Raw genomic sequence first — 16,112 nt, forward strand, 5'->3', positions numbered from 1 at the left:
CTTATAATGTCTTATGCCTCAAAGCAAAGATTTTGGCAAAGATTGTTTCGCTATGCTTGTTTTTGTTGTTTATTCCTCTCATCTTCTAAACACATACGCCTTTGAATAAAGTTAATAAAAGTTTCTTACAACTTACAAAGACGTCTTACATCTGTAATACCCCACTTTTTTCTCCCTCATAATGCATCAATTCAGTTTCTCTCCCCATTTATAGACGCTCTGTGACTAAAATCGAACTTCTACATGTTGTCTTTTACTGATTATAAACGTTTTTAGAGCCCTGCGAGTCACTAAGAGCGGATTGACTGTTCTGTGGCGGTCCACCCTGCTTCACTTCGCCAATCTGAGCATTTAGCAATCCCACTTATAGTTTGCGAAAGCTACAAACAAGTTAAATAGATTCAAATACATACTTTGTCATTTCACGGTTGGAAAATCTGGTTCGGCAGCTTTGGGGCACGACATTAGCGTTTTACAAGCCTCCACAAAATGGCTGACATCTACCACTTAATAATCCAATCTTTCTCTCTCATCCTACACTTTTACTACCCAAGCATCATTTTTCTCCAGTGAAGCAGCGCGGCCGGGCCTGTGTCTTTCGCCCCGCGCCGCATCGACGGCAGCAAACCGCACCCGGGGGCTCCGGAGAGAGGGCTCCGAGACGCTGACCACAGGCACCCGGATCCAGGCTACAGCGACAGATCCGCGCGGTGGTGACATCTGCTTTTACTCAGCGAAGAGCACTGCAGCACTTAATAAAGCGTGTAATCACTCCGCTGTACGTCGGCCGTGCAGACAAAGCAACACGCTGCACCATTTTTTTATTTCTTTCACGGGTCTGTTTTTGTTTATTGTCGCACGTTGCTTTGTCTGCGACCGCGGGAAGTCCTTCTAAAGTTATTGTATATGTACAGTGTAGACGTATATCAAGCGTGAATCATTAAAATACAACTCTGAGTAAGCTAATGGCGAAGGAACGCGGTTATAACAGCAAAAAGCTCATAAAAGTCCATTTCACATAATATGTCCCCTTTAAAAATCTGTGTTGGCGCATAACTAAAACCAGACTGGAGTTTATGATTGATCACATGTACTTAGCACACAAGCAACAAAGCCATTTACAAACTATAAAGGTGTCGTTCTTGCTTCCTGTATACACCTGTGTGCAATTTACACGGAGGAGAGCAGGAACATATTTGATCTTGTGGCCATGTGCAGCCGCAACAAAAGCATCTATTGTGGGAGACATGACAGCTGAGACATTACTGTACGAGTCCTGTCTCGGATCTGCTGTAGTCCTGGTTCAGTCCCATCGCTTTGTTCCGGTTTAGACTTGAGTCTTTAATAGTAGTTTAATCTCGGCTTAGTTGTGTTCTGGTGTTTCTGGTGGTAACATTCTGGATACAATTGAAGTTGGGATGATCCGGTTTAGTCTTGGTTAAGTCCTGCTTGAGTCAGAGTTTGGTCCTGGTTGAGTCTGTGGTTTAGTCCTTAAGTCAGTCCTTAATTCCGACTACATTTTGGCTCAGTTTTGGGCTAATCCTGATATGATTCTGTAAAACCAAATGATGTTGTGGTTTAGCGCCGATATTATCCCTGTTTAATCCTGATTTATAACAGGTTCAGCCCTGGTTCCAACCGAGTTTTGAACACAATCATTTGCTAATTAGAAAGCTTTGTAATCGCGAGGTTCATTTTCTGCACCAAATCTCCGGCCCGATGCTGGCTTTTGCAGGGAAAGTCTGAGGCAAAACTCCCTCTTACGCGTGTTCTCTGCATCGCGTCTCGTATTTCAGCTAAACTGCCTTCCGCGCCAGGGCCAAGGAATGCATCAAGCGCCATAAATCAGGCCGCTTGATAGGAACTTGGCGGCGCAAAAGGGGCTGAGGCCACAGTACAGTAAAGATGTTTTAAGGTGAACATTACCATCTTACCAAAGGCAGGAGACAGGGAGGGGAGGGAAGGCATAACTTTGATTCAGTGGGGGGAGTTTTGTCCAATTGACACAGCAATGAAAGGCCTTCTCACCTCTTTTAGCCCGTCCGCATTCCTGTACTTGTGAATGACTATGATCTCCCGGGCCTCAGAAGTCTGGCACTGTCTTGCATTTATATTTATATGTATTCTGGACTCGGGGAATGGGTCATCTGGGGTGAGGAGTGTGCACAGGTGGGTCTGCTTGGTAAAAAACCCCACAAAAAGTAAGCATGACAGAGGCATTTTCACAGCTTTTTCTTAGTGGTTATCAAACTGTAGTATAGGTACTATATCAAGTAATAGTTCAAGGGGTTCAAGCGCTCATCGTGATCGGTTTGAACCCCTTCAGACCAATGCATTCTGTCGAGTTTGTACCCTCGAGCAACACACATAGGCCCAAGTATGCTATAGAGGGAATGTGGAGAGCTTGCAGTCTAGTCTAGAAGTTTGTTACATATAAAAAGACAACTTGACGTTTAAATTATTCAAAAATTGCCCAAAAAGGGTTGCAGAGATGAGGAAGAAGGTGCATATGTGCAAAGAGATGTGGAAGTGTATGATTTGTTCGTACATTTTTAGTAGGAATTCCTTGTTTTTAAGTTTTATAAAAGAGGCCCGGGGCAGTTGTGGCGGTAGAAGTAACTGGAATTAATGAATAACGACTCACTCTCTACACTGCAGCGCCTTGAGAATTGTCAAGCGCAATTCGAGTGTAAATCAATATTGTTAATAAAAATTGCATAATTAATTGGCATGTTTAGTGTTGTTGACGACATTGAACGAGTGTACGCATGCTTATTTATTTTCATATTCATGTATTTTGCTCTTGTGTTTCTTTGTTGCTTTTCACTCACTTAGTCGAATTTTAAAAAAGGTATGAAACGGAATGATATAGTGATTATATCAGGTTTGGCACTGGTTTAAGAGAATGCTATAGGCTTTTTAGGCTGCTGCTGTCCTGACCAGGCCATATAGTCTTATAGTTTTACATTTTATTCAAGTTTTGTTTTTATCTGAAACCATTTTAGTTTTATCTCTGTACTATTTGGTGTGTAATAGACTCATATACAACATATACAACATATACAACATACAGTCCGTGCAACTGGGACTGCAGAACCAACCCTCATCTCAAAACCTATACTCTTTACGAATGATAATGAGCATTCACTTAATCTGGTATAGACATGTTAATAGAAACATACTGAAACGTTCCGCGCATCTCGGGTCGACAAATATTTGACTACGTCCCTTATTCACTGTAGAGGCCTGCGTCTGTTTGCAAAAATGCACTTCACGAGGGCCCTGGGAATAAAACAAGGAGGGCCGTCTGAAGCGCACTAGTCTTAAATAGCACTTTGAGCTGCGCCCGTGTATTCCCACACACATTTGCATAAATTTCATAGTCTAAGCCATGCACTGCGGCTGTAGCGTGTTATTAGTCTGTGTAGAGGTTGAGGGTACACTGGAGCTTGTTGTTATCTCATTCAAAGCACCCTGGTATTACACCCAGCGGACAGAGGTAGGCCCTAAGACCGTGGGATAAGAGATACACATTAAAGCGTGTCTGTTCGGATGTAAGTAAAAGAAACAGGTGTTCAACTTTAACTGGTGTGCGTGTGTGTGTGTGTGTGTGTGTGTGTGCGTGCGTGCGTGTGTGTGCCTGAGAGAGAGAGGAGACGATGAAAAGGAGAAACGAAGAGGGAGACAGACAGAGAGAGAAAGAGGAGAGGGTCGAAGAGAGAGAAAAATGTCTTATCTTTTAGTGAATACATTAGGATAAATGAAAATAAACCAAAGATTAAACCTGGACTACATTTACAGACAACAGCAGGCAGATAAATATTACCTCTAAATCAGCAAAACGTATTATTGGAAATACTGTGCATGTAAACAAGTGTGGAACTCAAATGTCTATCCAAAAACTGGACAGAAAGGATCTAATTTCCTCACCAAGTACAACCAGGATATGCCTTTATTACTGTAGATAGATACCGACCTCATAGTTTCAAAAGTATACACGGAAATGACACTATTATAGTTATATATGAGGTTATGTATGATGTTTAGCACTGACCCCTAAGTCCCAGTTCTGTCCTGATACGACTTGATAGTTTAGTTTTGATTTTTGTTTCGTTCAAGCACAGTCTTAAGTGTTTTGTTTTGATTTGAAAGCAGTTTAGCCATAGCATGAGGTCATCTCTATATTCCTTGGTGCGTTATAGACTGAAATGACGTGAGGATAAATGGATAACGCACGACCCCAGAGTTGGAGAAGCAGGAACATATGTGCAGGCTAGGCTAATGTGCGCGTTTGTATGACTGGTACACAGCGCGGCGGTGGGGGTGCTAGTGTCATTGAAAAGTGCTTCCCTGTTCAACATGCTGGATTAGCACCAGCAGTTTCCCATGGACGGTCCCCTCCCGGCCCCCTGCCCATTTGCATAAGGCGCAGACAGGCGGAGATGCCACAAACAAACCTGCACATACAAACACAATGCTGGATGCCTCTGTCACACAAACTCCTTTTTCTTAGCGGTTTATTCAGAAGGAGCCCACCTGTGTGCACTCAAGCCAAGTGCGGCCACGGGAATAATGCGCTTCTCAAAGTACGACTTGTCAACGGACGGAATGAGTTAACTAACTCTGGGCTGCACAATGGGCCAAACAGGGACAGGAAAATGCACTTCAGTGAGACCAGCGCCAAACGTGTCAAATCAGTCAAAACATGTCTTTAATTTGATTTCAGGGTTCAAAACCAAATAAAAACAGAAATAAAATCACTGATAGAAGCTTTTTTTTGTATCTTCATGTCTTATGGGATTGTGTGAGGCAAAAGTGCTGTATAAATTAAATTACATATTAATGTATTAAGTTTTTAAATTAAGGATTTAGCTGATAAAAAGTAGTGATACTTCTGTTTCTGATTTTTATTTTATTTCTTCTGCTGGTCGACTGAATGTCTGTAATTTCCCCTTGGGTTTGAATAAAAGTAGTTCTGATTCTAATTAGTTAAATCTTAATTAATTAAGCATATTTGTAGTAAATATCAAGCGTTGCATAAATATATAAATATAGGCTAGTGGTATTAGTTGTAAATTTTATGAACTAACTTTGTAACGAGTAATTTCTCTTTGGCCTCATTGTAAAACTCTCTGTTACTTGTCAGACTATAGTCCGCAGTGATACATTGACAAAAGCAATTGGAAAAGTAAATAAAAGAGTGTAAAACCAAATAAGCTTCAAGATCATTTCTGGTAAAAACATTCATCACGCTATAATGTGAGAATACTAAAATAAGTTTAGTATTTAGCATCTTAAAATCTCAAGTGCCCATGACTCACTGAACAAAAATGCAATGAAGATAAATATCATTCAAATTTGCTAAAAAAATATTGAAAAAAATGCACAGAATAGCAAATTTTTTTGGGTTTATAATTTCACTTCCTTTTTGTAATTGATGACATCACACTAGGAAATTACCAAGCAAACACTGGACAAAAACTCATGTCACAAGTTTGAATATTTGACAAATAAAAATATATTAAAGGCGCAATGGACGATTTTCTGGCGATTTGAGAACTCAGGTGGAAGTGCACATGCGCACTCCCCCGTGCGGACCGATACAACACACACGTGCGTTTGTTTATTAGCGCAACGGATCGCATCACATCTCTCGTCTCCCGTAGATTTCTGTCCACTTCTGCGTCAGCTCGAACAGTCTTTCTCCTTCTTCATTTTGCCCCGTACACTGAGGGAACTATATTATGATAGATCCATGCGCTTAGGCACGCGGAAACGTGGGGACGAACCACACGCGGCTGCAGGTGAGCGGTAGGTGCGTTTTATGATTGATACGTGGCAGGACTAATCGGCAGTCCACGCCACGAGGAAATAAGACTTAGATTTGTGCCAAAAAAATCGTCCATTCCACCTTTAAGTCACCTTTACTTTGATGAATTAATGTTTAGAGTGTACAAAAAGTTAAATGATTCATTGACATTGACTGGAGTGAGTATCCCTAGTGTGATGTCACTTCCTGTCATTTACTACAGATTTTTATTTAACGTTTTCTCCATAAATACCTGCTCGATTGGTGTAAAACTATAATTTGTATGTACAGCAGGTATAAATACAAAATTAGAAAATGGTAAAAACCTGTGATACGCACTTAAACATCACGCTAACTGAAAATGCTCCTCTGCTACTGTCATTACCGTAATTAATGATATAAGTGGCACCTCCTCACCTGCTATTTTGTGATTATATTTCTCTGTAGTGAAGTCATGATCCCTGCATTGACCATATAAATTCTTCCTGCGGTCATAAACCAATCAGATTCGGGCCGTAATGACTTCCCGCTTAAGTGCATTAGACTTTGATGTCACAAGAGGATCACATTAATTCATTACCTGATTCCTCCAGAACAAGATGAATATTAAAACCCTCCCATAAAACTCGGGGATGTGACAGACTTCTTTGTGCAAGCGTTGGCGTGGGTCCAGCGCTACAGCCTGGTCAAGTTGGCGTGAGGATACGTGGTGTGCTTTTCTCCTCTCCTCCTCTCTCCATCTTCTCCTTTTCTGGTGCTCAGTCAGAAGGAGGACCACTAGGCGATGCGTTACTTCTTCAAAACTGGACAAACACAAAGCCAATCAACAAATCTCCCGTGCTTGAGTCGTCCGTAACATAATAGAACCAAATCATCGTCTATTTAGCTTCGTCAAATCGTTGACAGAAGGCCTTGATAAAAGAGAGGGGAAAATATGTAGGTTACAAGACGCTGCCAAGACCCTCACCGACTCCTATTGAAGCCAGATGTTGACTCAACTGGCCAATTTTGATAAATGGCATAATGATTACCATTATAGATCGGGTAATTTTATATCAGCGGGCCACATTGTTGGGTCGTTTTAATGATAGCCAAATGAAGTCTGGTTTAATGCCCCGGGCCAGGTGGTCTTCTATGAACTACAATGTGCAACAACAACAGTGCCCTGGTCTCTACCTTCAGGCAGAGGTGGGATGAGTGGACAGAATTACACTGAAGTGGGAGTATTGTTCAAAATGATGAGGCTCAAGTACCTGGGAAAGGTAATTGTACTAATATTTGTTTAAGTAGATGTAAGAGGTTTGTGCTAAAAAGGCACTGAGAAACTTTTTGGATGTCAAATGTATGATTTCAGATGCAGATAGTGTGCAAATGAGGATGTTATCAATGTCACAACATTAACAGTACAATTGTATAGAACAGGGCCAATTTTTGTTGGCTCTCCGACTTCCTACTAAGTTGGCCCAAACAACAAAAAGTAGTACTTTTTACTTTAAAATTGGAAACATGTCTGATGTTATGCCAGCCAAATATCAATGTTCCAAGTCTTATTATAAGTGTGCCATTTTGACATTTGAACAATGTCAAATGGGTTAGCACTAGTTTAGACCTGGTTTGTTCTTGTCTAGTCCTAGTTTAATTCTGGTTCAGTACTGGATGGGCACTTAGTATGGGCAAAGTTGGTAAATCATTTAGTATGTTATTTCTCACAAAAGTACAATCATCAATTTATTGAATCAGTGCTGGGGATATTTTGTGCGGCATCGTTTTTTGTATAAGCGGCTTTGAGTTTCACAAAATGCACATATTGTAATAGAACGGCTACAAAGGAAGTAGGTTGAAATGAACCATGAACAGACTCGATTCATAACGAACAAATGGTTTATTAGGAATGATTAAGGCTTTTTAACTACTTCATGACCAGCCTAAACTTGACTCCTAACCTTTCAAGTAAGTAGTCACTGCACCATCCTTAATAAACAATTTCTTCATTATGACTGAAGTCTGTTTATTAAAACTAAAGCAGGTGTAGTTATTATGAAGTGGTACATTATGTAAAGAGGTCAGCTTAGTGCACGAGGCCTACGTGGGCACCAGTTGTCGTCGACACACTGCAGCCTTAAACCCGTTGCACAGCTCCTTAATGAGACTTTGCCTGCTTATCCTAAGTTTTGCCTGTTCCCTGTTCTCAATTCCATTAGAAAAGCTCATTAGACGAGTGCTTGTTCGTAAGTGACATGGTGAGCCACATGGATCTTACCTTGTCCAACCCAGTGTAGTCCAGCTCCAGGCACTTGTCTTCCTTTCCTCTGGGATTGAGGTTTTACAGTAGATTAGCAGCAGAATTACAGCGAAGGCCCCGTGGGTATGTGGGGTCATGAGAGCCCTCCAGGACACCAACACTAATGTTTGCTTTCAGGAAAGATAGTCACAGACGCACTTCTGAGAATCAAAGAAATCCAATTAGTTTAATACTGAAGTAAATACTGCTCTGATCTGACACTGTCCTCGCACAACCTCGCAGCGCTAACCTCGTTTTCACTCTTAGCCCAATTTAACGTGATGGAAAAAAAAGTGCACGTACAGTATAAAACTTTACCCAATCAGAATATGTCCATAAAACTGTCCGGGGAACTGAAAGTAGGAAAAAGACAAATGCTAAAGAGATAGCCTAGCTTGCACAGCTGACTCTATAAGATAATAAGAATAAGATATTCCTTTATTGTCCCACATGGGGAAATTTCATTGGTGCAACGCAGGTAGATACAGAGGTAGATACAGAAGAACAGATCACTTATAGGAAGTCTGAAAAACACTTTCAGTAGAAGATCTCCTACAAATAAATAAAAAAATAAAAATAAAAAAAAATGTTCTGATATGTTAGCTAGATAATGTTCTGTGAATTAGCTTACTTTAGATCTAATTGAATGTTTTATAAGAAACCACATGCAAATTATATCAGAATTAGCTTACTTAAAGAGATATGCTAATGTTAGTAACTGCATTAGCTCCACAGTAAACAAGAATGCTAGTACAGCTAAACCTGCTTCCCGTTGACCTTGTCTTACAGTCACGTGGCTATTACCTCACTCCACCCCTGCTCCACCGGGTCCAGTTTGGCCTCTTTTAGCCTCTTTTTGCCTCAGACTTCTGTTGTTGAGGAGAAATGGAAAACGGTACCTAGGTTAGGGTTATATGCAGCTATATTGTATGCTGTAAAACCATACATTTATGCTCAATTATTGGGGATGTGGAACCTGAACAAGTAGCCTATGCTAGTTAGCGTAGCCCCCGTTCATAGAAAAGGGGGAACATAAGTACGCACCCATGGAGAAAAGTCCCGCTGCTAAAATATGCTATAAAGTAGATTGATTTGTGTAAAATGCCCAATGTTCATGTGACCATAAGTCAACAATGTACCAATTCTAACCTTGAAAATTACTTTAGTCTGTGTATAATTAATCTTCTCTCATCTTCGTTGGATGCAGCTCTGAGGCCAGAAACTTCCGGTATAATGATAGAAAACAGCATCAAATACTTTAAAATGTCAAGAAAGTGCATTTAATAGCCTCTGATAAATCCTCTAAGTCTTAAATTGTAAAAATATATTGTTGTATAGATCAAAACTGTCACATTTACTTGCAAATGATGTGCACTGTGTTATTAAAAGTCTGCTTCCTGTTCATGTTCATAGATTGTTTTTGCTTTGCCTGGAAAGTTCTACAGTATTTCATTGAACATCTTTCTCTCCATGAAGACAATCAGATGATGTGAGGGATCATATCTGTGAAAAGACCCGTCGCAGTGATGTATTTCATGGTATTTTTCAGCCACAAATATACTTAAAATAAAATAAATAGCAAACACGATGTCAATCTATACAGTTAATGCTGTGTATTCTGGTTATGTACGGCTACGCTACAGCCTCAAACTTCCATTTTCTCTAGTCTAGTTGTTAGTTGTAGCACCATCAACACTTTATTAAGTTCATAAACCCATCTCTGAAATGTTCAACCAAACTACCATTTAGCGCGACATCAAAAATGCAATGACACATTTCTGTAGCATAGCTCATTTTATTGTTTAAACAGTTTTGCATAGGAAATATATCCACTTCCAGTAATTGACTGCAGTACAAACAGCTGCTAGCAGTATAGGCTGGATATAACAGTAACAATCACAAAAAGTTGAGCCATTATTTACATTGACTTTAATCTTGTGGCAATTTTAGCCCCTGCACCAAATGTAACCAGCTTGGAGGCGCTTGCCCGTATTAGCTTGGCGTTTCTAAAATCAATAAAAGAAGAAGGGATATCAAGGCCTTCACTATAGTACAGTTCACATTGGACACCCGCGGCTCCTAAACTGTAAATGATAAAGACAAAAACAAAACAAAAAACGATTCCCAAAAAAGTCATCTAAAACGTACATTCAGATACATACATAGACCTTTGCACACTCTTGCAGTGTAACTACAATCACTACTGGAGACAGTTTACATATTGTTTAGTTGCTGTTGTTGTTGTACATATCCACCTTGCATCATAAATACACGTGTGCGCAGAGGGAAGTAAAAGTGCCACAAGACCCCAAATAAAACCAAAGTCAGCCCCTACAGAAAAAAAGGTGACTTTTCTATTAAAAAGAAGGTTATTTTCCACCTTTCACTGCACTGTTAGCATTATCATGTAGCATTTACTCAAATCCCCTAGAACAGAAGTACGATTTTAAGCAAGCATTATGTGGGCATTGAGTGCGGACACATTTTCTCAAAATAAAATCACAAAATGAACAATAACAAAAGCAAATTTCCAGATGCCACATTGGGTTCTGCGTGATGCCATTTTTCTTGTCACATATGAAAGTTAATTATCACATTTTACAAGTATATACAACAGAAACTTGGACAGCTTGGACAGCTTGGACAGGCACTGCATTGCTATCTTTTTTGTTTTCTTTTGGTGAATGTTACATCCTGTAAAAATGCTGGTTTTCATGTTTTTAGGAACAACCTGATGCCAAGTGACTAGCAGCTAGCCAAAGAAGTATATGGAACAAATGTGAGTGTATTGCTCAATGTACAAAGAAAATGGAAAAAAGAAAGAAAACAATTGAAAGTCTGCATGTAGACGTTTTTCATACATATTGCATGAGTGCCACAGGTCCTCCTTGCATAAAGTTGTCCTGTCTGACATTATAATACTTTTTAAAAAGAAAATGATGTTGTCATCGTGAGGCTCTAGAAAGATGTTGATTGGTGGAACACTGATTTGACGTTTCTACAGCCTCTTCCTGCATTCACACCTGCGTAGTTTTTGCTGTACACATGACTACCAGCTGGAAGGTACAGTACCCTATTTCCAAGCACCTGCAATCAAAGTCATCAAATCCGACTTATTACGGAAAGTGCAAAATCAGCATTTACTGATAATATTGAGCGACTTTTTTTAAGACCAAATGGGGCTCAACGATGGCGAGTCACATCTGAAACTAGGCGTAGCACCAGTCAAGTTGCGATAGATCTGATTTACAAAATTACAAAAAGAAATTTATCAGGGACGTTTGTCACTGCAGTGTTTACCCTGCTTCACATATTTTTATTTTTTTAATTGTCAGGTGCAATCTGGGGCCTTTCCACTGGTTAAGTGACACGACACCTCCCAGCTGCTACAAGTACACACTCACACCACAAAAGATCTTGTTGGACAAGAATTCATCACACCCATTTCCAAAAATAAAATAAACAAAATGCATAAATCACATCAATCGCTATGGCCACGCTAATGAAAGAACAACAAATACTTATGTTTCCCACATGGAAATATCTAAGAACTAGGTTCAGAAATAATAATATCAATAATAAAAAGCCTTCATGGTTGCTGTTTTTTTTTAATATTTACTGATTTCTAAAGATTTCCCTTGCTTTCTGATTTTACAAATACAACAAAAACACTTTAGACTCTACTAATTATTATTTAGGGAAATCTGGAGAGTTCTAACTCAAATCCAGCCTCCGAAACAACACAAGATTTCCAAAAATGGAATTGACTCATTTTCCCCAAAAATTGAAGATTTACAAATAAGGGCTTAAGAGACAAAGTTTTACAGTGTACAAACTCCCGTCTTAGATAATACAGGATATATTTTTTTTTATTTCTAATAGAAAGACCCTCATTTTTAACTTTTAGTGTCCGAGGCACTCTAGCTCACACACACACCCAAGCTGCCACTTCTACTGCCATCAGCCATGATTTGACCTTATGTACAGGCTCCTTTTCAAAGACACAGTGACCCTGACACAGCCTCATCACACGCATTCACAGACACACTCGGGGACAATGCACTTCAGTGGGGTCTCCAATGGCCAAAGGCTGCAAAGCACTTACAAATTTGTATTTAAAAAAAAACTAAAAAAATCTAAAATAATTTCCAAAAACAGTGCACATAGGACGGGGTGGCTTTTTCTAACGTTTCTCTAAATAAAGGTGAAGTTGGAGAGATTGAGCTTGACTTGAGGGAACTGATTTTCTTCTTTTTTTTTTTTTTTTTAACTTCCTGCTTCGTATAGTAGCCCTCTTGGTAGCACTTGGAGAGACGCCGCCAGCTCTCCGAGGGTTTGTCTTTCACGATTGTAGGGAAAGAGTGCAAAAAAGATGTCGAGAAAATTTCACATTAAACTTGATTGATATAGGAAATAATGCCCTGCTGTACGCCTGAGAGATCGGTCGGTAACACTTTAGAATAACTCGACAATATTAAGCGCAGAAGTATGTAGTATGAAGAATACAATAGGTTTTATTCTTTTTTTTTTTTTACAAACACTAATATGGCTCAATTTATGACCCTAAATTCAATGTTAGAATGCAAAAGAAATGACACCGTGTCGCTAAATAGTGCACGTTATTCTAAAATGTTACCACTTATTGTTGAACACTGTCATAACGGGGGGAGAAGATGATTGCCTATGTGCTATGTTTAAGTGCTATGTTTTTCATTCTACTGGGTTCTATTCATCGAGCCTCATCTATTCTTGCTGGGAAAGGATTTGACATTACAGTAATGTCCATATCATATTTACATTTATACAACTCTAATACTTATAAAATACTTTGCTCTAAAGGCGTGCCCGAGCCTGCCTGTAGCTGATTCGGACAGCGCTCGGCAGCAGTTGGTACGTGATTGTTGCGCATATCACAGGCCACTTCCGCTGTTGTGTTTAAGGCATCTACTCGGGAGAAATTGCATTCGCGAAAATTGAATCGGCGATAGTCCTCCATCCGTGTGTGGGGAGCGCAATCGGAGTACAGGAGAAATAGATCAAACCTATATTTCGAAAAAATGATTGTCGAGCTCAAGTCAAGCCGTCTCTCCGGTGATAAGTCAATGAGTCAATGTTGCGAGCTAGCACCCCGAGTGGAGAGTTGGAGGAAGTGTCACAGTAGACCAATCAGTGACTTTGCAGCCGTAGTAAGACCAAGGGTACATTTTTGAACAATTAATAATAATAAAAATTAAATAAAATTCCCTCCCAAATTCACTTGACTCGCCGCCATTCGGTAGGCTGATTTGTTTTTAAAAAAGAAGAAGAAAAAAGACCTTGTCATTTAACTGCATAGAAAGCAGTCCCCACTTTGGTCAATAAAAAAAAAGAAAAAAGGAAAAATAAAATCACCCACGGCAACAACAACATCATCAACATCAACAATGACAAACAACAATATCAACAAAATAAATGCATTACAATATTGTCTATCTCCAAACTAGCCTCTAATAATGACGCATCTATAAGCACTACCTACATAGGCAAAACTTGGTATTGCATAATTTTCATAATTCTGAATCCACCCTCCACAATAGTAACTGGAAGATGAACGACATGAGCATTGAAAATTAAAGGAAAACAAAAAAGATGACAGGTTATTAGAAAAACCACCAAAATACTGAAAAAATGCTGGTTGATTACAAACTTTAAAACGGCAACTATACACAGCCTTGATATGCAATGTAACTGTGAGATAGAGTAGTACATGAAGTTAAAATCAACAATTTCATTCAGAGTACAAAACAATTCTTATCATAAAAATGTTAATTTTTCTATAATGATAAATGCAGCAAAAACAAGTGTAGTGATGTCTCTATATTCAAAGGCAAGGCACGTAATGTGGACTATATGTCATCGTGCAAATTAAGAGATATTGGAGAGATTTCCTGTATAAATACGTCAGGATTGGAGAGGCAATGGCTGTGAACATGCCGTGCACAATTCTGGATTTCAGGGATTTGCCACCACCTGGTTCATAACCGTTTCAGTTTGAAACCCCTTCCACTGTGGTTAACCTTGCACACACCGCAGCTTTTCACATAAGCTTTCTGTACATTTGCATGAATTGTCCATGATTAATACTTTGCATTCCATATTATATTCTGTAAACATAAGCTTTAGAAGCTGATGGCCAAATGCATATACTCTTGATCTTATCGTAGCATCAAAAGTGAAGTCGTTTTTACACACAATGTGTTTTCAGTTCTTTACGGTGTTTGTTTTTTTCCTCAAAAATAAATAAGAGTTCCCCATTCTGATGGGAAGCATTAAAGAAGTGCTGCTGATCAGGTAGCTTAGTGCCTGCCTTCAACGGCCTTGATGTTTCCTCCTTTGAGCACATGGACAGGTGACTGAATTTTAGTTTGTATGTTTATTTAAACATTTTACAATTTAATAATTATCCCCTTTGCTTTAGAGTCTTAGGGCTGACAGACTGATAGCTTCCCTTCAAAAATTCAATTGCACTTTCCTCTATTCCTTATTTTCGCTTTTAAGTCCTTTTGAAAAGGAGTCGCAAATTCTTTTATGTTAAGTTCAATCTCAGGCCGAGCATTTAGTGTTTTTTGAAAACCGCATCAAGAGTTCTCAACTCTTTCCATGTTTACATTAATTATTGAAGTAAAGAATAAACAAGTCAACACATAGTCTGAACAAAGAGTTGTATCACAGTAAACTGAAATCAAACGGAAGAAGAAACACTCTGAATTCACATGTTTGTTCCTATGGGGTACGCAGTGAGACCGTGCAGTCTCATCCACCAGCCAGAGGTTGTACCCACCCCTTCACTTGTGTCAATGAACATCCCTCAACATGGAAAAGATTACCACTAAGAGACTAGAGTGTCATGCAATCAAACATTAAGGCATCTATACATCACAGTATTCGAATGGATTTGACGGTCCTGCACACAACGACTGACTGGTGGGAGCGGAGTGTGGAGCCTGAAGCCTCTGATTCTCACTCCATCTCGCTTCAGCTCTCGTCTTCACGGCCAACGTCCAATCACAGGGGGGGGGGCAGGGTCACCGAATACAGGGGAGAGGGGGGGGTCGTAGATTGTGCAGCGTGGATTTACTGCTTGCTGGTTTCATCCATGGCTGAAGACACTTGTAGTGCTTGCGAGGCACCACCAAAAATAATGAAAAAAACAAAAACAAAAAGATACCCCCCCGCCAAACCTCCACCGTCCCGGGCCGACCTGTCCGCCTTCTGAAAGGGTGTGGGGGGGGGGCTAATCCAGCCTCTGTGTAATGGAATCAGTTCCCGGTCTCGGCCTGGACCAGTGGCTCACCAATGATGTTTATGCTGTAGTTCTGGTGGACATTTGTTGGCAGAATCGGAGTCCCGTTCGACACTTGGAATGGAACTAAGCTCGCCCAGGTACCAGGACTGCTGGGAGACAAGAAACAACAAAGAAAAAGAAAAAACGTTTAATAGGAGGATAATCAAAACTGTTTTGATTGATAGATCTGGCATAATCTTGGCATTATTAGAAATATAGTTACATGGCAGGTTTTTACAATTTTCAAATTTTGACTTTATTTGATGTATGTATACCTGTTGTGCATATACATTTAAGTTTTATACCAATTGAGTAGGTATTTGAGAAAGACAATGTTTATGCAGAATTTACACAAAAGAAACAACTTTTTGGACTCTTAACACAATTCAACTAAATGGATGTGTTCTAATATATTTTTTATTTGTCAAATACAAAAAATTGTGACATTAGATGAGTTTTTTTTAAAAACAAATTCTAAATATATTTATCTTAACTGCATTTTAGTTCAATGAGTCGTCCGACCTGTCAGAGGCACTTTAAAAGCAAATGATGTTTTGTTTCAATCAACATTGTATTTTAATTGTGACATTGTTAATCATGTTTATTTTTGTTATAGAAATGCTGATAATTGGTTTAAGAATACACCACTGACCTGACTAAAGAATCTGTACGTCAAGATTATTCGGTTACTCAATAAT

The 16,112-nt window shown here is 39.4% G+C and overlaps 1 protein-coding gene and 1 long non-coding RNA gene across 12 annotated transcripts in view; both read right to left on the reverse strand.

The window, feature by feature from the left end:
• Nucleotides 1-2,042: 2,042 nt before the first annotated feature.
• On the reverse strand, nt 2,043-8,248 carry LOC140372086 (uncharacterized). The gene is made up of 3 exons (XR_011928518.1): nt 8,070-8,248; nt 6,390-6,612; nt 2,043-2,178 (listed from the first exon to the last, which is right to left on the reverse strand). It is a non-coding gene; the product is annotated as an uncharacterized lncRNA (long non-coding RNA).
• Nucleotides 8,249-9,865: 1,617 nt separating this feature from the next.
• The window catches only part of LOC140371727 (nuclear factor 1 B-type-like), an 80,617-nt gene continuing 74,370 nt past the window's right edge, over nt 9,866-16,112 (reverse strand). For 7 of the 11 annotated variants that reach the window (XM_072458926.1, XM_072458933.1, XM_072458925.1 and 4 more), the window contains one exon: nt 9,866-15,524. In XM_072458926.1, the coding sequence (XP_072315027.1) occupies nt 15,389-15,524 (136 nt within the window). In that variant the 3' untranslated portion in view covers nt 9,866-15,388. The remainder of the gene's footprint in view (nt 15,525-16,112) is intronic. The other 4 variants (XM_072458932.1, XM_072458930.1, XM_072458924.1 and 1 more) reach the window with 1 other exon arrangement.

Source organism: Eucyclogobius newberryi, unplaced genomic scaffold, assembly GCF_026437365.1.
Source record: "Eucyclogobius newberryi isolate DKJ021-1_F unplaced genomic scaffold, fEucNew1.0.hap1 SCAF_22, whole genome shotgun sequence".
Lineage (NCBI taxonomy): Eukaryota > Metazoa > Chordata > Actinopteri > Gobiiformes > Gobiidae > Eucyclogobius > Eucyclogobius newberryi.